The following is a 14032-nucleotide window of genomic DNA, read 5'->3' on the forward strand; positions in this document are numbered from 1 at the left end:
CCGCATCAGCAGAAACTCCTTGCCCTTGGTTTAGAGGCACTCAACCAGCTCTCTCCCTCCTACCTCACCCCCTTGCTGATCTACTACAACCCAGCTTATACCCTTGGTTACTCTAAAGCCGAACAACTCTCTGTACCTCAATCCCACCTATCCTGCTGCCGACCCGTTGCCCATTTCCTCCCTCTAGTTTATAAGTCCCTCTCCTCATCAGATCCGACAGACCACCACTCGCCCCGCCTTCAAGAGTCCTCCTAAAATCGCATCTCATCTATAAGGCCTTTCCTAAGTTTTCATTTACCCTACTCAGCCTCCCCTCTAGGTTACCTCTTAAGATCGGTACCTCTTAAGCACTTGATATCCACCCCACCCTCAGCCCCACAGAGCTTACATACTTGTCCTTATACTCTTTCGATTTACCTCTGAGTAATGTATTTTAATATCTGTCCTCTACTGCAGACTGAGAAAATTCCTTGTGGGTAGGGATCAACTCTATTGTTGAGTACTTTCCCAAGCACTTAGTGTAGTGCTCTGCGCAAAGTAAGCACTCTGAAAATACCACTGATTGTTGAGTACTTTCCCAAGCACTTAGTGTAGTTCTCTGAACAAAGTAAGCTCTCAGAAAATACCACTGAATGAAATAATAGCCTATGGCTTTTCCATTTGTAAAGCAACAAAGGAAAGCTGCAACATTTGGCCACTCATGGCCTGATTCAAAGGCCAGTCTATAATAAAGGTCCATTAGCTAAAATAATTTATCTGTTCGTACTTAGCCTGCACCCTTCACTCCCCTGATGCTAAACTTCTCACTGTACCTCCATCTGGTCTGGAGTGCCCTCCCTTATCTGCTCCTTTTATTCATCCCCCTTCCAGCCCCACAGCACTTATGAACATATCTGTCATTCATTTATTTATATTAATGTCTGTCTCCCCCTCTAGGCTTTAAGCTCGTTGTAGGCAGGAAATTTGTCATTTATATTGTTACATTGTACTCTTCCAAGTGCTTAGTACAGTGCTCTGCACAGTAAGTGCTCAATAAGTACAACTAAGTGACTGACTGACAGTTACACTCCCTGCCTTCAAAGCCTTACTGAAGGCACATCTCTTCCCTGAGCCCTTCCCTAAGCCCTCTTTTCCTTCCCAGCGCTTAGAACAGTGCTTTGCACATAGTAAGCGCTTAATAAATGCCATCATTATTTTCTTCCACTCCCTTCTGCATCACCCTGCCTTGCTTCCTTTATTCTTCCCCCCTCTTCCAGCCCCAGAGCACTTATGTACATAACCGTAATTTATTTATAGTAATGTCTGTCTCCCCCTCTAGGCTGTAAGCTCACTGTGGGGCAGGGAATGTGTCTGTTATATTTTTATACTGTATTCTCCCAAGCGCTTAATACAGTGTTCTGCACCCAGTAAGCACTCAATAAATATGACTGACTGATGACTGACTTCTAGTTTACCGCCCTAGGCAATTATCTCTGCAGAAGCATCGGGTGAAAGAAAATGAGTATATAATTTGAACAAACTTTGGAACGCAACACACCTCACCTACCTTGTCTTTTTTATCTTGTCTGGCGTAGGGAAAACACGGGATTACTGCAGTCACTCTGGATGACGATGCAATCTTGCAGGCATTGATCATGATGAGAAGTTCCATCAGGTTGTCATTAATTTCTCCACAGCCACTCTGGATGATGTAGACATCTTCTCCTCTCACACTCTCCCCAATCTCTACGCTGCAAAGAAAGGACGAAAGACTCCGTTAAGTAAATACATTTTATAAAAACAGGTCTATATTTGCCTGTGGCTGCTGAGATGACCTGACCAGGGAATGTCTTCCGGAGAGGTTTTAATCTGGGAGGGCTGTGGTTTGGTGGATTTGAGTGGGGAAGGGAGTTCCAGGTGGGAGGGAAGATTTGCACAATGGATTTCACATGGAGGGGTCAAGAGCAAAGTAGTGTCTGAAGTTTAGCTTGGAAGAAGTGAAGACTTTAAGCTGGGGGTGTAGATTGAAAGGAGTGGAAAAGTAAGTAGGCACCTGATGGAGGAGAGAAATGACTAGCTATTGGAACACTTCAAGAAGGGGAGTGATGCATTCTTATGGCATTTAATGAACGCTTACTGGGTGCTGAGGGCTGTACTAAGCGCTTGGGAGAGAACAATACAAAAGAGATGGTAGACATAATCCCTGCCCGTAAAGGTTTTAAAATCTAGATGAGAGAGGGAGAGACAGACATTCAAAATAAATTACAAATAAGGGAACATGGAAGATTACATGTACAAAAGTGGTGTCCGGCTGGAAGGGGGGCGGGGGGGTAGGTTTCAAAGTCTTTAAGAGTTAACACACCCAAGGAACATCGGGGGATGGCAGAGGGGAAGGCAAATAGGGAGGTAAAATGTGAGGTTATTATTCAGTGAAGGCCTCTTGAAGGAGAAATGACTGTTAATAGAGCTTTGAAGATGGGGAAAGCAGTGGTGGCCTTTAACATTCATTCATTCAATCGTATTTATTGAGTGCTTACTGTATGCAGAGCCCTGTACTAAGTGCTTGGGAAGTACAAGTTGGCAACATACAGAGACGGTCCCTACCCAACAACGAGCTCACAGTCTAGATGCAATCTGAAATTGTTCTGGACATCAATGAAACTATAATTATCTGCCAATCAGGCCCTTTACTAAAATATGCAGCCTTGTAATCGTATCAAAAATAAAGGAGTACCTACAATTTATAAAACACGGAAGCAATCCAATTATTCCTAAAGAAAGTTTCTAAGTACAACTTCTCAAACAATTCTGCAAGTCACTATTTCCGTTATTCAACCAGAAGTGAAAAGATTTCAATGAATGAAACAACCTCACATTTAAAAGTGAAAAGAAAATATTGTACCAGTTTAAACAGAAATCGATAGGTTCCCTTGTCTATTTAGACGTTGGCTAAAGTTAATCATTACTAGCAACTGAATTTCTTCAGAATACCCACAACAATGTACTAAAACAGACGGTTGGAAAATTAAATGCCAAAAAGTGTCACGCATATTTAAATACAAGAAAGGTCCGTGTTTTATGTTTCATTCAGTATCAAGTACATTGTGTATGCTCAATAAACATTAAAACTTTAGTCTGCAGGATCTTGAACAATTTCAACACAAATTTTTAAATTTACATGGAGTCTTCAGAGTCAAAACTTAGCACTTTATGCTGTTGCTAAGTCTTTCACTATTACCATATCCACATACTTGTACATTTCTCTCATCCCTGAAATTAAAGGATATAATGATTCCGGATCAGTGGTATTCATTGAGTGCTTACTGTGATCAAAGCACTGTACTAAACCCTTGGGCAAGTACAATACAATATAGTGGCCACAATCCCTGTCCTCAAGGGCCTGCAGTCTGGATGAGAAGACAGATGTTTCAATAAGTTACAGATAGGGGAAATGGCAGGGAATATTGTAGTATACTTCATGAAGTTCGAAAGATTTATTTTTTACTGTAGCTGTCCTGTGATTTGGATACCCAGTAATATTATCCCTAGTTCAGAAGTGGCCAGAGAGAAGCAAAAAGTAGTTTAAGATTTATCCACAGTTGAGTGAAGTTGCTGGGATTAAGTTATACGATCCTAGTCCACAAGGACCTTACCAGGGGAAACAGCCATTGAAAGAAATTACAGGTATGCAAAATAGGCATAATTCATAGAAAAATGTAATTATCAGTTGTATTTGGAATTCCTCCTACATCCTAAGCACTGTATTCTGCTCTTTGGGAATATACAGAAGCATGAAACAGCTCCTGACTTGAAGGAGTTTACAGTCACATGGGAAAGACACATAAGATGAGAAACATACAAAAGTCCAGAGAATGTAACAAACAATCACCAATTGAAAACAGACACTGAAATACAAGGATTGACGTGGCTAAGGCTACGTTTCGCTTGGACGTAGTCACTACTGAAGTTTCCTGGAATTAACTTTTCATTCTGCTTACCCATATATTAACCCCTCTTTCGTCCAAGTACTTTTTAATGCAATTCAGAAGGGTTTGATTTCCTTAAAATATGTTCAATCATTCTCCGTCTCAATCTCAGTCTGCGGCTTTGCATCTGTCTCAACATCTATCTTCATGGCTTCCTCATCTCCCCTTTTGTGTCTCTGCCCGATGTCTCTACCCTTATATGCTCCTGTCATTTTTTTTGAGGGGGATGGGTAGGGAGGCAGTGTTGAACTAGATCTTCTAAGTGATGGTACTACCAAACATGCCCAGATGAGACACAGAACACTACTGGAGACATTATGGTATCAGCAGAAGACAGATGAGTAGGGGCAAATTGATTTCTTAAATATATTTAAAATAATGAGGTAGTTTTTTTTCCCTCCAGCTATGATCTCTTTGCAAGAGTGAAGGAAATAAAACTTTGCCTTTGCTGAGAGCAGAGCACTCACGCCACAAATTAAATCACATAAATGCATTTGAGAGGCAGCATATCCTAGTGGATAGCACACAGGCCTGGGAGTCCGAAGGACCTGGGTTCTAATCCTGACTCTGACACCTGTAGGCTGTGGGACGCTGGGCAAGTCACCTCACTTCTCTGTGCCTCAGTGACGTCATCTGTAAAACGGGGATTAAGGCTAAGAGCCCTATGTGGGACATGGACTGTTTCCAACCTGATTAGCTTGTATCTAACCCCAGCGCTTCGAACAGTGCCTGGCACATAGTAAGCACTTTAACGAACACCATTATCATCATTCTCTAGAGCTGCAAGGCAGAAGCTAATAATGAAAACCCTGGCCTGAACTTCACTACCACATAAATCCTTCACATTCAGGGAAGTCTTCCCATGCCTATCTATCTCTCAAATTGACCATCATCCCACTTGATGAGGCGATGAAGAATCCTTTCGTTTCTGAACACGACCTACAGGTCTTCATCATCATCATCATCAATCGTATTTATTGAGCGCTTACTGTGTGCAGAGCACTGTACTAAGCGCTTGGGAAGTACAAGTTGGCAACATATAGTGACAGTCCCTACCCAACAGTGGGCTCACAGTCTAAAAGACAGCAGCACCCTAAAGTTAGGGGAGTGGATGATTACCTACCTCCCCAAAATGCTGGGTGGGGTTTGAGTCATGTTTGAATTACACAGAATTCATCCTCTCCCCCACTGAATATCTTTACCCACCAATGACATCTGACCTAATTCTGTATAACAAGCAGTGTCTTTAACTGATATCCTGAGGTGACTTAGCAAAGATGCTACGATTGTAACTGTGGTGTACTGAGATAATTTGGCACAGAAAACACTACATTTTTTCGTTTTGTTAACTCAGGGAACAACTTTTACGGTCAAAATCCGCTTCTAGAATACCTTCCTTCAATTTCATATTACAAAATGGCCTGAAATACTACACATAAAACATGGAACATGTACTAAATGTTCATTTATGAACATGATCTGGCACTGTCACCGAATGTAGCGAGGAGCAGAGGAGGGGTTTATCCCTTCCTCTTCTTTTTTTCCACCAATCACATGATTTTGAAAAGTACAGTACCATAAAATCGGTAGACACGATTCCAGCCCATAAGGAGTGTAAAGTCTACAGGGGAAGACAGGTGTCAAAATAAATTACAAATAGCGGAGTTAGAGTGTAAGGATATGTACATAACATAATTATGGTATTATGGTATGCTTAAGTAGGGTGCTCGGAATACACTTAGTGCTCAGTAAATAACATTGACTGTCTCGCCGTGGACCCAGCAAGACAGTGAGCCCACTGTTGGGTAGGGACCGTCTCTATATGTTGCCAACTTGCACTTCCCAAGCACTTAGTACAGTGCTCTGCACACAGTAAGCGCTCAATAAATACGATTGAATGAATGAATGACCCTTGCCCCTGTTCTCCCTCTGTCCTGGAACTCCCTCCCCGTTCATATCTGACAATCCAGTATTCTCCCCACCTTCAAAACCTTCCTAAAATACACATCTTCTCCCAAAGAGCTTCCCAAATTGAGCCCTCATTTTCCCTACTCCTTCTCCCTGCTGCATCACTTATGCAGTTGAGCCTGTACCGTTTAAAGTACTTGATATGCACCATCCCTCAGCCCTACAACACATATGTACACATCCTCTGCACACAGAAAGCATTCAATAAACACCAATGATTGATGGATTGATGCTGACGATTGCGACCCTACCCCCATAACAGCCACCCTGTGACCAACCAGAAGCCCAAGCGTGGCTGCCTCAGAGCAACTCATCGCCAAAACCAGAATGACAATTTTTGTTTTAAATGACCTAACTGAAGGATGCCCTAATAAGTACCCTATATGAATAGGTAACTGAGATCTGGTTGCTGAGGACTGGGAACAGTGATCTCCTTGAACAGGAAAGGAGTGTCCTAAACACTGTCGCCATACCCACACCAACTGAGGTCACCAGTGGCCTGGAATTAGACTTTGGCCCCAGAGAAAAACTCCAGTCAGTACATGCGGTAGCGCCACAGGATGCGGACGGTCGGCTCCGCGTGGGCATTTCAGCCACACCTGCACACACAGGTAGGATTCACCATCAGTAGTGCTGCCTTCAAATAGGAAGGATGGCTACATTAATCTCTCAATTTATTGCAACAAGTAGAGGAGCCCTTGAGAGGCTTGCATTTGGGGATTAAGCATGTCAAAGGACTCACTAGAGCAGGGTAGGTAGACACTTTACTGAATGGGACTGGTGGCCTGGAAACCTGGGTTCTAATTCCAGCTTGGCTAATAACGCTAGACAAGTCTTCTCACTGGTGCCTCTATTTCCTCTTCCGTAAAATGGGGATACAATAGCTGTTCTGCCTCCCTCTTAGACTGTGGGCCCCAAGCGAGGCCAGGAACCGTGCTTGATCTTACTATGTTGTCTTTACCCCAGGGCAAAGCACAGCACCTGGCTTAACAAATACCAAAATAAGTTTGATAAGCTTACTTCAACCACTTTCCCACTTAAGTCTCCCTAGGAAATGGACTGGGGTGCCCAGGCTACAGGGGGCCTCCCCAGTTTCCAAAAACCTCCAACAGTTGTCCATCTAGCTCCACATCACACAAAATCTCCTCACCACCGGTTTAAGAGGAGAAGCAGGATAGAGAATGGTCCTGGGAGTCAGATGGTCATGGATTCTAATCCCAGCTCCATCACTTGTCTGCTGAGTGACCTTGGACAAGTCACTTCCCTTTTTACCTCAGTTACCTCATCTATAAAATGGGGATTGAGACTGGGAGCCCCACGTGGGGACAGGGCCTGTCTACAACCCAATTTGCTTGTATTCACCCCAGAGCTTAGTAAAGCACCTGGCACATAGTAAGCGCTTAACGAACACCATAATAATTATTATTTTAAAGCCCTTAATAGGTTGTCATGCTCTTATCCCTCCTCACTGTTTTTCACAACAACCCAGCCAGCACATTTCACTCCTCTAACATCAACCTACGTACTCTGCCTCACAGCACTTCTGCAAACATATGAATATCTATAATTCTATTTATTTATATTGACACCTGTTTACTTGTTTTGGTGTCTGTCTCCACCCCCCAGACCCTAATAATAATATTAATGATGACATTTATTAAGTGCTTATTATGTGCCAAGCACTGTTGTAAGCACTGGGGTAGATACAAGGTCAATCAGGTTGTCCCACGTAGGGCTCAAAGTCTTAATCCCCACTTTCCCTTCGCGGGTTTCTCCTCCCCCTCCCATCCCCTTACTGAAGGGGCTCCTCAAGGGTCAGTTCTTGGCAACCTTCTGTTCTCCATCTATACTTACTCCATTGGTGTACTCATTCGCTCCCACGGCTTCAACTACCATCTTTACGCTGAAGACACCCAAATCTACATCTCCACCCCTGTCCTCTCTCCCTCCCCGTATCTCCTCCTGCTTTCAGGGCATCTCCATCTGGATGTCTGCCCGCCATCTAAACCTCAACATGTCCAAGACTGAGCTCCTTATCTTCCCTCCCAAATCCTGCCCTCTCCCTGACTTTCCCGTCACTGTAGACGGCACTACCATCCTTCCCGTCTCACAAGCCCGCAACCGTGGTGTCATCATTCGACTCTGTTCTCTCACTCAACCCACACATCCAATCCATCACCAAAACTTGCCGGTCTCACCTCCACAATATCGCCAAGATCTGCCCTTTGCTCTCCATCCAAACCGCTACCTTGCTGGTTCAATCTCTCGTCCTAACCCGACTGGATTATTGCATCAGCCTCCTCTCTGATCTCCCATCCTCCTGTCTCTCCCCACTTCAGTCTACACTTCATTCTGCTGCCCGGATTATCTTTGTGCAGAAATGCTCTGGGCATGTCACTCCCCTCCTAAAAAATCTCCAGTGGTTGCCTATCAACCTTCGAATCAAGCAAAAATTCCTCACTCTCGGCCTCAAGGCTGTCCATCACCTCACCCCTTCCTTCCTCACCTCCCTTCTCTCCTTCTCCATTCCAGCCCGCACCCTCCGCTCCTCTGCTGCCGCTCACCTCCTCACCGTGCCTCGTTCTCGCCTGTCCCGCCATCGACCCCCGGCCCACGTCCTCCCCCTGGCCCGGAATGCCCTCCCTCCACACATCCGCCAAACCAGCTCTCTTCCCCCTTTCAAAGCCCGAGAGCTCACCTCCTCCAGGAGTCCTTCCCAGACTGAGCCCCTCTTTTTCCTCCCCTCCTCCTCACCTCCCTTCCTCTACCCTCCCCCTCCCCACAGCACTTGTGTATATTTGTACATTTGGATTACTCTATTTTATTAATGGTGTGTATATAGCTATAATTCCATTTATTCTGATGGTATTGACACCTATCTACTTGTTTTGTTGTCTGTCTCCCCCTTCTAGACTGTGGACCCATTGGTGGGTAGGGATCGTCTCTATATGTTGCCGATTTGAACTTCCCAAGTGCTTAGTCCAGTGCTCTGCACACAGTAAGCGCTCAATAAATATGACTGAATGAATGAATGAAGCAGAAAGGCTCAGTGGAAAGAGCCCAGGCTTGGGAGTCAGAGGTCATGGGTTCTAATCTCAGCTTTGCCGCTTGTCAACTGTGTGACTTTGGGTACGTCACTTAACTTCTCTGTGCCTCAGTTAACTCATCTGGAAAATAGGGATTAAGACTGTGAGACCCCCGTGAGACAACCTGATCACCTTGTATCCCTCCCAACGCTTAGAACAGTACTTTGCACATAATAAATGCTTAACAAATGCCATTATTATTATTATTATTAATTATTTATGAAGTCACTTCACTTCTCTGTGCCTCAGTGACCTCATCTGGAAAATGGGGAGTTAGACTGTGAGCCCCATGTGAGACAACCTGATCATCCTGAATCCCTCCCAGCGCTTAGAACAGTGCTTTGCACATAGTAAGCACTTAACAAATGCCATTAATATTATTATTATTATGTAGCAATCAATCATATTTATTGAGTGTTTACTGTGTGCAGGGCACTGTACTAAGCCCTTGGGAAGTACAAGTTGGCAACATATAGAGACAGTCCCTACCCAACAGTGGGCTCACAGTCTAGAAGGGGGAGACAGAGAACAAAACCAAACATATTAACAAAATAAAATAAATAGAATAGATGTGTACAAGTAAAATAAATAAATAGAGTAATAAATATTCACTTCGCTTCTCTGGGCCTCAGTTACCTCATCTGGAAAGGACAAATTAGTCCACTGCTCTGCACACAGTCAAGTGCTCAATAAATGCGACTGAATGAATGAACCATGTCACTTCACTTGTCTGGGCCTCAGTGACCTCATCTAGAAGGGACAAATTAGCCCAGTGCTCTGCACACAGTATGTGCTCAATAAGTCCAACTGAAGGAATGAACCATGTCACTTCACTTCTCTGGGCCTCAGTGACCTCATCTGGACAGGACAAATTAGTCCAGTGCTCTGCACACGTTAGGCGCTCAATAAGTCCGATTGATGGAATGAATGAGCAAATGATGAATGAATGAAGAAAGACGAGTGAATGACTGAATGACTGAGAGACGCACGTGGGTCGAAGCCGGAAAAGCGGCTGAAAAAAGGGCGAGGGAGGGAGGGAAATGGGAGGATGGCCGTGCGGGCTCTCCGCAACACGCTCCGCCTCCGGAAGGACGAGGAGGAGGAGGAGGGCGGGAGATTCCTGCTCCCGCCCAGCCCCATTCATCCATTTATTCAATCGTATTTATTGAGCGCTTACTGTGTGCAAAGCCCTGTACTAAGCGCTTGGGAGCTACAAATGGAAAACAAATAGAGACAGTCCCTACCCAACAGCGAGCTCTCAGTCTAGAAGGGGGAGACAGACAACAAAACATGTAGACAGGTGTCAAAACCGTCAGAATCGATAGAATTAGGGCTATCTCCACATCATTAATAAAATAAAGTAATACATATGTACAAATATACACACGTGCCGTGGGGTGGGGAGGGGGGCCGATGGGGAGGAGAGGAAAAGGGGAGGCTCAGTCTGGGAAGGCCTCCTTTCATTCATTCATTCACTCAATCGTATTTATTGAGCATTTACTGTGTGCAGAGCACTGTACTAAGCGCTTGGGACAAGTCGGCAACACATAAAGATGGTCCCCACCCAACAACGGGCTCCCAGTCTAGAAGGGGGAGACGGACAACAAAACAAAACAAGTAGACCTGTCCAGGTGTCAAAACCGTCAGAATAAACAGAATTATAGCTATATGCACAACATTAATAGAGTAATAAAAGTGTACAAATAAAATAGAGTAAAAATAAAATGTACAAATTAAATAGAGTAACAGAGTAATAAGTATGTACAAATATATACCAGTGCTGTGGGGAGGGGAAGCGGGGAGGGCAGAGGGAGGGAGGGGGGCGCTCAGACTGGGAAGGCCTCCTTTCATTCATTCATTCATTCATTCGTATTTATTGAGCGCTTACTGTGTGCAGAGCACTGGACTAAGCGCTTGGGAAGTACAAATGGGCAAAATATGGAGACGGCCCCTACCAGCAACGGGCTCACAGTCTAGAAGGGGGAGACAGGCTACAAAACCAAACAAGTAGGCAGGTGTCAATACCCTCAGAATAAATAGAATTAGAGCTATAAACCCATCATTAATAAAACAGAATAATAAATATGTACAAATAAAATAGAGTAATAAATATGTACACATAACAATAGAGTAATAGGTACAAATAAAATAGAGCAACAAATATGTAGAAATAAAATACAATAATGAATATGTACAAGTAAAATAGAGAAAAAGTACAAATAAAGAGTGAAAAATATGTGCAAATAGAGTAATACATATGTACAAATAAAATGAAGTAATAATAACATGCTTTGTTTTGTTGTCTGTCTCCCCCTTCTAGACTGTGAGCCCACTGTTGGGTAGGGTCAGCTGTGTGACTTTGGGCAAGTCATTTCACTTCTCTGGGCCTCAGTTACCTCATCTGTAAAATGGAAATTAAGACTGTGAGCCCCCGTGGGACAACCTGATCACCTTGTAACCTTCCCTGCACTTAGAACAGTGCTTTGCGCATAGTAAGTGCTTAACAAATGCCATTATTATTATTATTATTAATTATTTATGAAGTCACTTCACTCCTCTGGGCCTCAGTTACCTCATCTGGAAAGGACAAATTAATCCAGTGCTCTGCACACAGTAAGTGCTCAATAAATACGATTGATTGAATGAATGAATGAAGCAGAGAAGCGGCATGGCTCAGTGGAAAGACCCTGGGCTTGGGAGTCAGAGATCATGGGTTCCAATCCCGGCTCCATCACCCGTCCGCTGTGTGACTCTGGGCAAGTCACTTAATTTTTCTGTGCCTCAGTTACCTCATCTGGAAAATAGGGATTAAGATTGTGAGCCCCACCTGAGACAACCTGATCACCCTGAATCCCTCCCAGCACTTAGAACAGTGCTTTGCACATAGCAAGCGCTTAACAAATGCCATTATTATTATTTATGAAGTCACTTCGCTTCTCTGGGCCTCAGTTACCTCATCTGGAAAGGACAAAATAGTCCAGTGCTCTGCACACAGTAAGCGCTCAATAAATACGATTGAAGGAATGAATGAAGTCACTTCGCTTCTATGGGCTTCAGTTACCTCATCTGGAAAGGACAAATTGGCCCAGTGCTCTGCACACAGTAAGTGTTCAATAAATACGACAATGAATGAACCATGTCACCTCACTTCTCTGGATCTCGGTTACCTCACCTGGAAAGGACAAATTAGTCCAGTGCTCTGCACACAGTAAGAGCCCAATAAATATGACTGAATGAATGAACGAGGTCACTTCGCTTCTCTAGGCCTCAGTTACCTCATCTGGAAGGGACAAATTAGCCCAGTGCTCTGCACACAGTAAGAGCGCAATAAATATGACTGAATGAATGAAAGAGGTCACTTTGCTTCTCTGGGCCTCAGTTCCCTCATCTGGAAAGGACAAATTAGCCCAGTGCTCTGCACACAGCAAGTGCTCAATAAATACAATTGAATGAATGAACCATGTCACTACACTTCTCTGGTTCTCAGTGACCTCATCTGGAAAGGACAAATTAGTCCAGTGCTCTGCACACAGCAAGTGCTCAATAAATACAACTGAATGAATGAACCACGTCACTACACTTCTCTGGTTCTCAGTGACCTCATCTGGAAAGGACAAAGTAGTCCAGTGCTCTGCACACAGCAAGTGCTCAATAAATACAATTGAATGAATGAACCATGTCACTACACTTCTCTGGTTCTCAGTTACCTCATCTGGAAAGGACAAATTAGTCCAGTGCTCTGCACACAGTAAGAGCTCAATAAGTCCGACTGAAGGAATGAACCATGTCACTTCACTTCTCTGGGCCTCAGTGACCTCATCTGGACAGGACAAATTAGTCCAGTGCTCTGCACACGTTAGGCGCTCAATAAGTCTGACTGATGGAATGAATGAACAAATGAATGAATGAAGAAAGACGATTGAATGACTGAATGACTGCGAGACGCACGTGGGTCGAAGCCGGAACAGCGGCTGAAAAAAGGGCGAGGGAGGGAGGAGGGAAACCGGGAGGTTGGCGGTGCGGGCTCTCCGCAACACGCTCCGCCTCCGGAAGGACGACGAGGAGGAGGGTGGGAGATTCCCGCCAGGCCCCATTCATCCAATCGTATTTATTGAGAGTTTACGGTGTGCAAAGCCCTGTACTAAGCGCTTGGATGGTACAAATGGGCAACATCCAGAGCCGGTCCCTACCCAACAACGGGCTCTCAGTCTAGCAGGGGGAGACAGCAAAACAAAACATGTAAATAGCTGTCAAAACCGTCAGAATAAACAGAATTAGAGCTATATCCGCATCATCAATAAAATAGAGTAATAAATATGTGCAAATATACACAAGTGCCGTGGGGCGGGGAAGGGGGGCGATGGGGAGGAGAGGAAAAGGGGAGGCTCAGTCTGGGAAGGCCTCCTTTTATTCATTCATTCAATCGTATTTATTGAGCGTTTACTGGGTGCAGAGCACTGTACTAAGCGCTTGGGAAGTACAAGCCGGCAACACATAAAGATGGTCCCTACCCAACAACGGGCTCCCAGTGTAGAAGGGGGGAGACAGACAACAAAACAAAATAAGTAGACAGGTGTCAAAACCGTCTGAATAAATAGAATTATAGCTATATGTAAATCATTAATAAAATAGAGTAATAAAAATGTACAAATAGAGTAATAAGTATGTACAAATATATACCAGTGCTGTGGGGAGGGGAAGGGGTTAGGGCAGAGGGAGGGTGGGGGGCGATAAGAAGAGGATAAGGTGGGGGGGCTCAGATTGGGAAGGCCTCCTTTCATTCATTCATTCAATCTTATTTATTGAGCGCTTACTGTGTGCAGAGCACTGGACTAAGCGCTTGGGAAGTACAAATGGGCAACAGACATGGTCCCTACCAACAACGGGCTCACAGTGTAGAATGGAGAGACAGACAACAGAACCAAACAAGTGGACAGGTGTCAATACTCTCAGAATAAATAGAATTAGAGCTATAGACGCATCATTAATAAAATAGTAACAAATATGTACAAA

General features: G+C 44.2%; 1 protein-coding gene across 2 annotated transcripts in view; it reads right to left on the minus strand.

The window, feature by feature from the left end:
* PRPS2 (phosphoribosyl pyrophosphate synthetase 2) overlaps nucleotides 1-14032 on the minus strand; it is a 32787-nt gene that overhangs the window by 15857 nt on the left and 2898 nt on the right. Inside the window, exon 2 of one of the 2 annotated variants that reach the window (XM_038757280.1) lies at nucleotides 1538-1730. In XM_038757280.1, coding sequence (XP_038613208.1) covers nucleotides 1538-1730 — 193 coding nt within the window. The remainder of the gene's footprint in view (nucleotides 1-1537; nucleotides 1731-14032) is intronic. The other variant, XM_038757281.1, reaches the window with a different exon arrangement.

This window comes from Tachyglossus aculeatus, chromosome 15 (genome assembly GCF_015852505.1).
Source record: "Tachyglossus aculeatus isolate mTacAcu1 chromosome 15, mTacAcu1.pri, whole genome shotgun sequence".
NCBI lineage: Eukaryota > Metazoa > Chordata > Mammalia > Monotremata > Tachyglossidae > Tachyglossus > Tachyglossus aculeatus.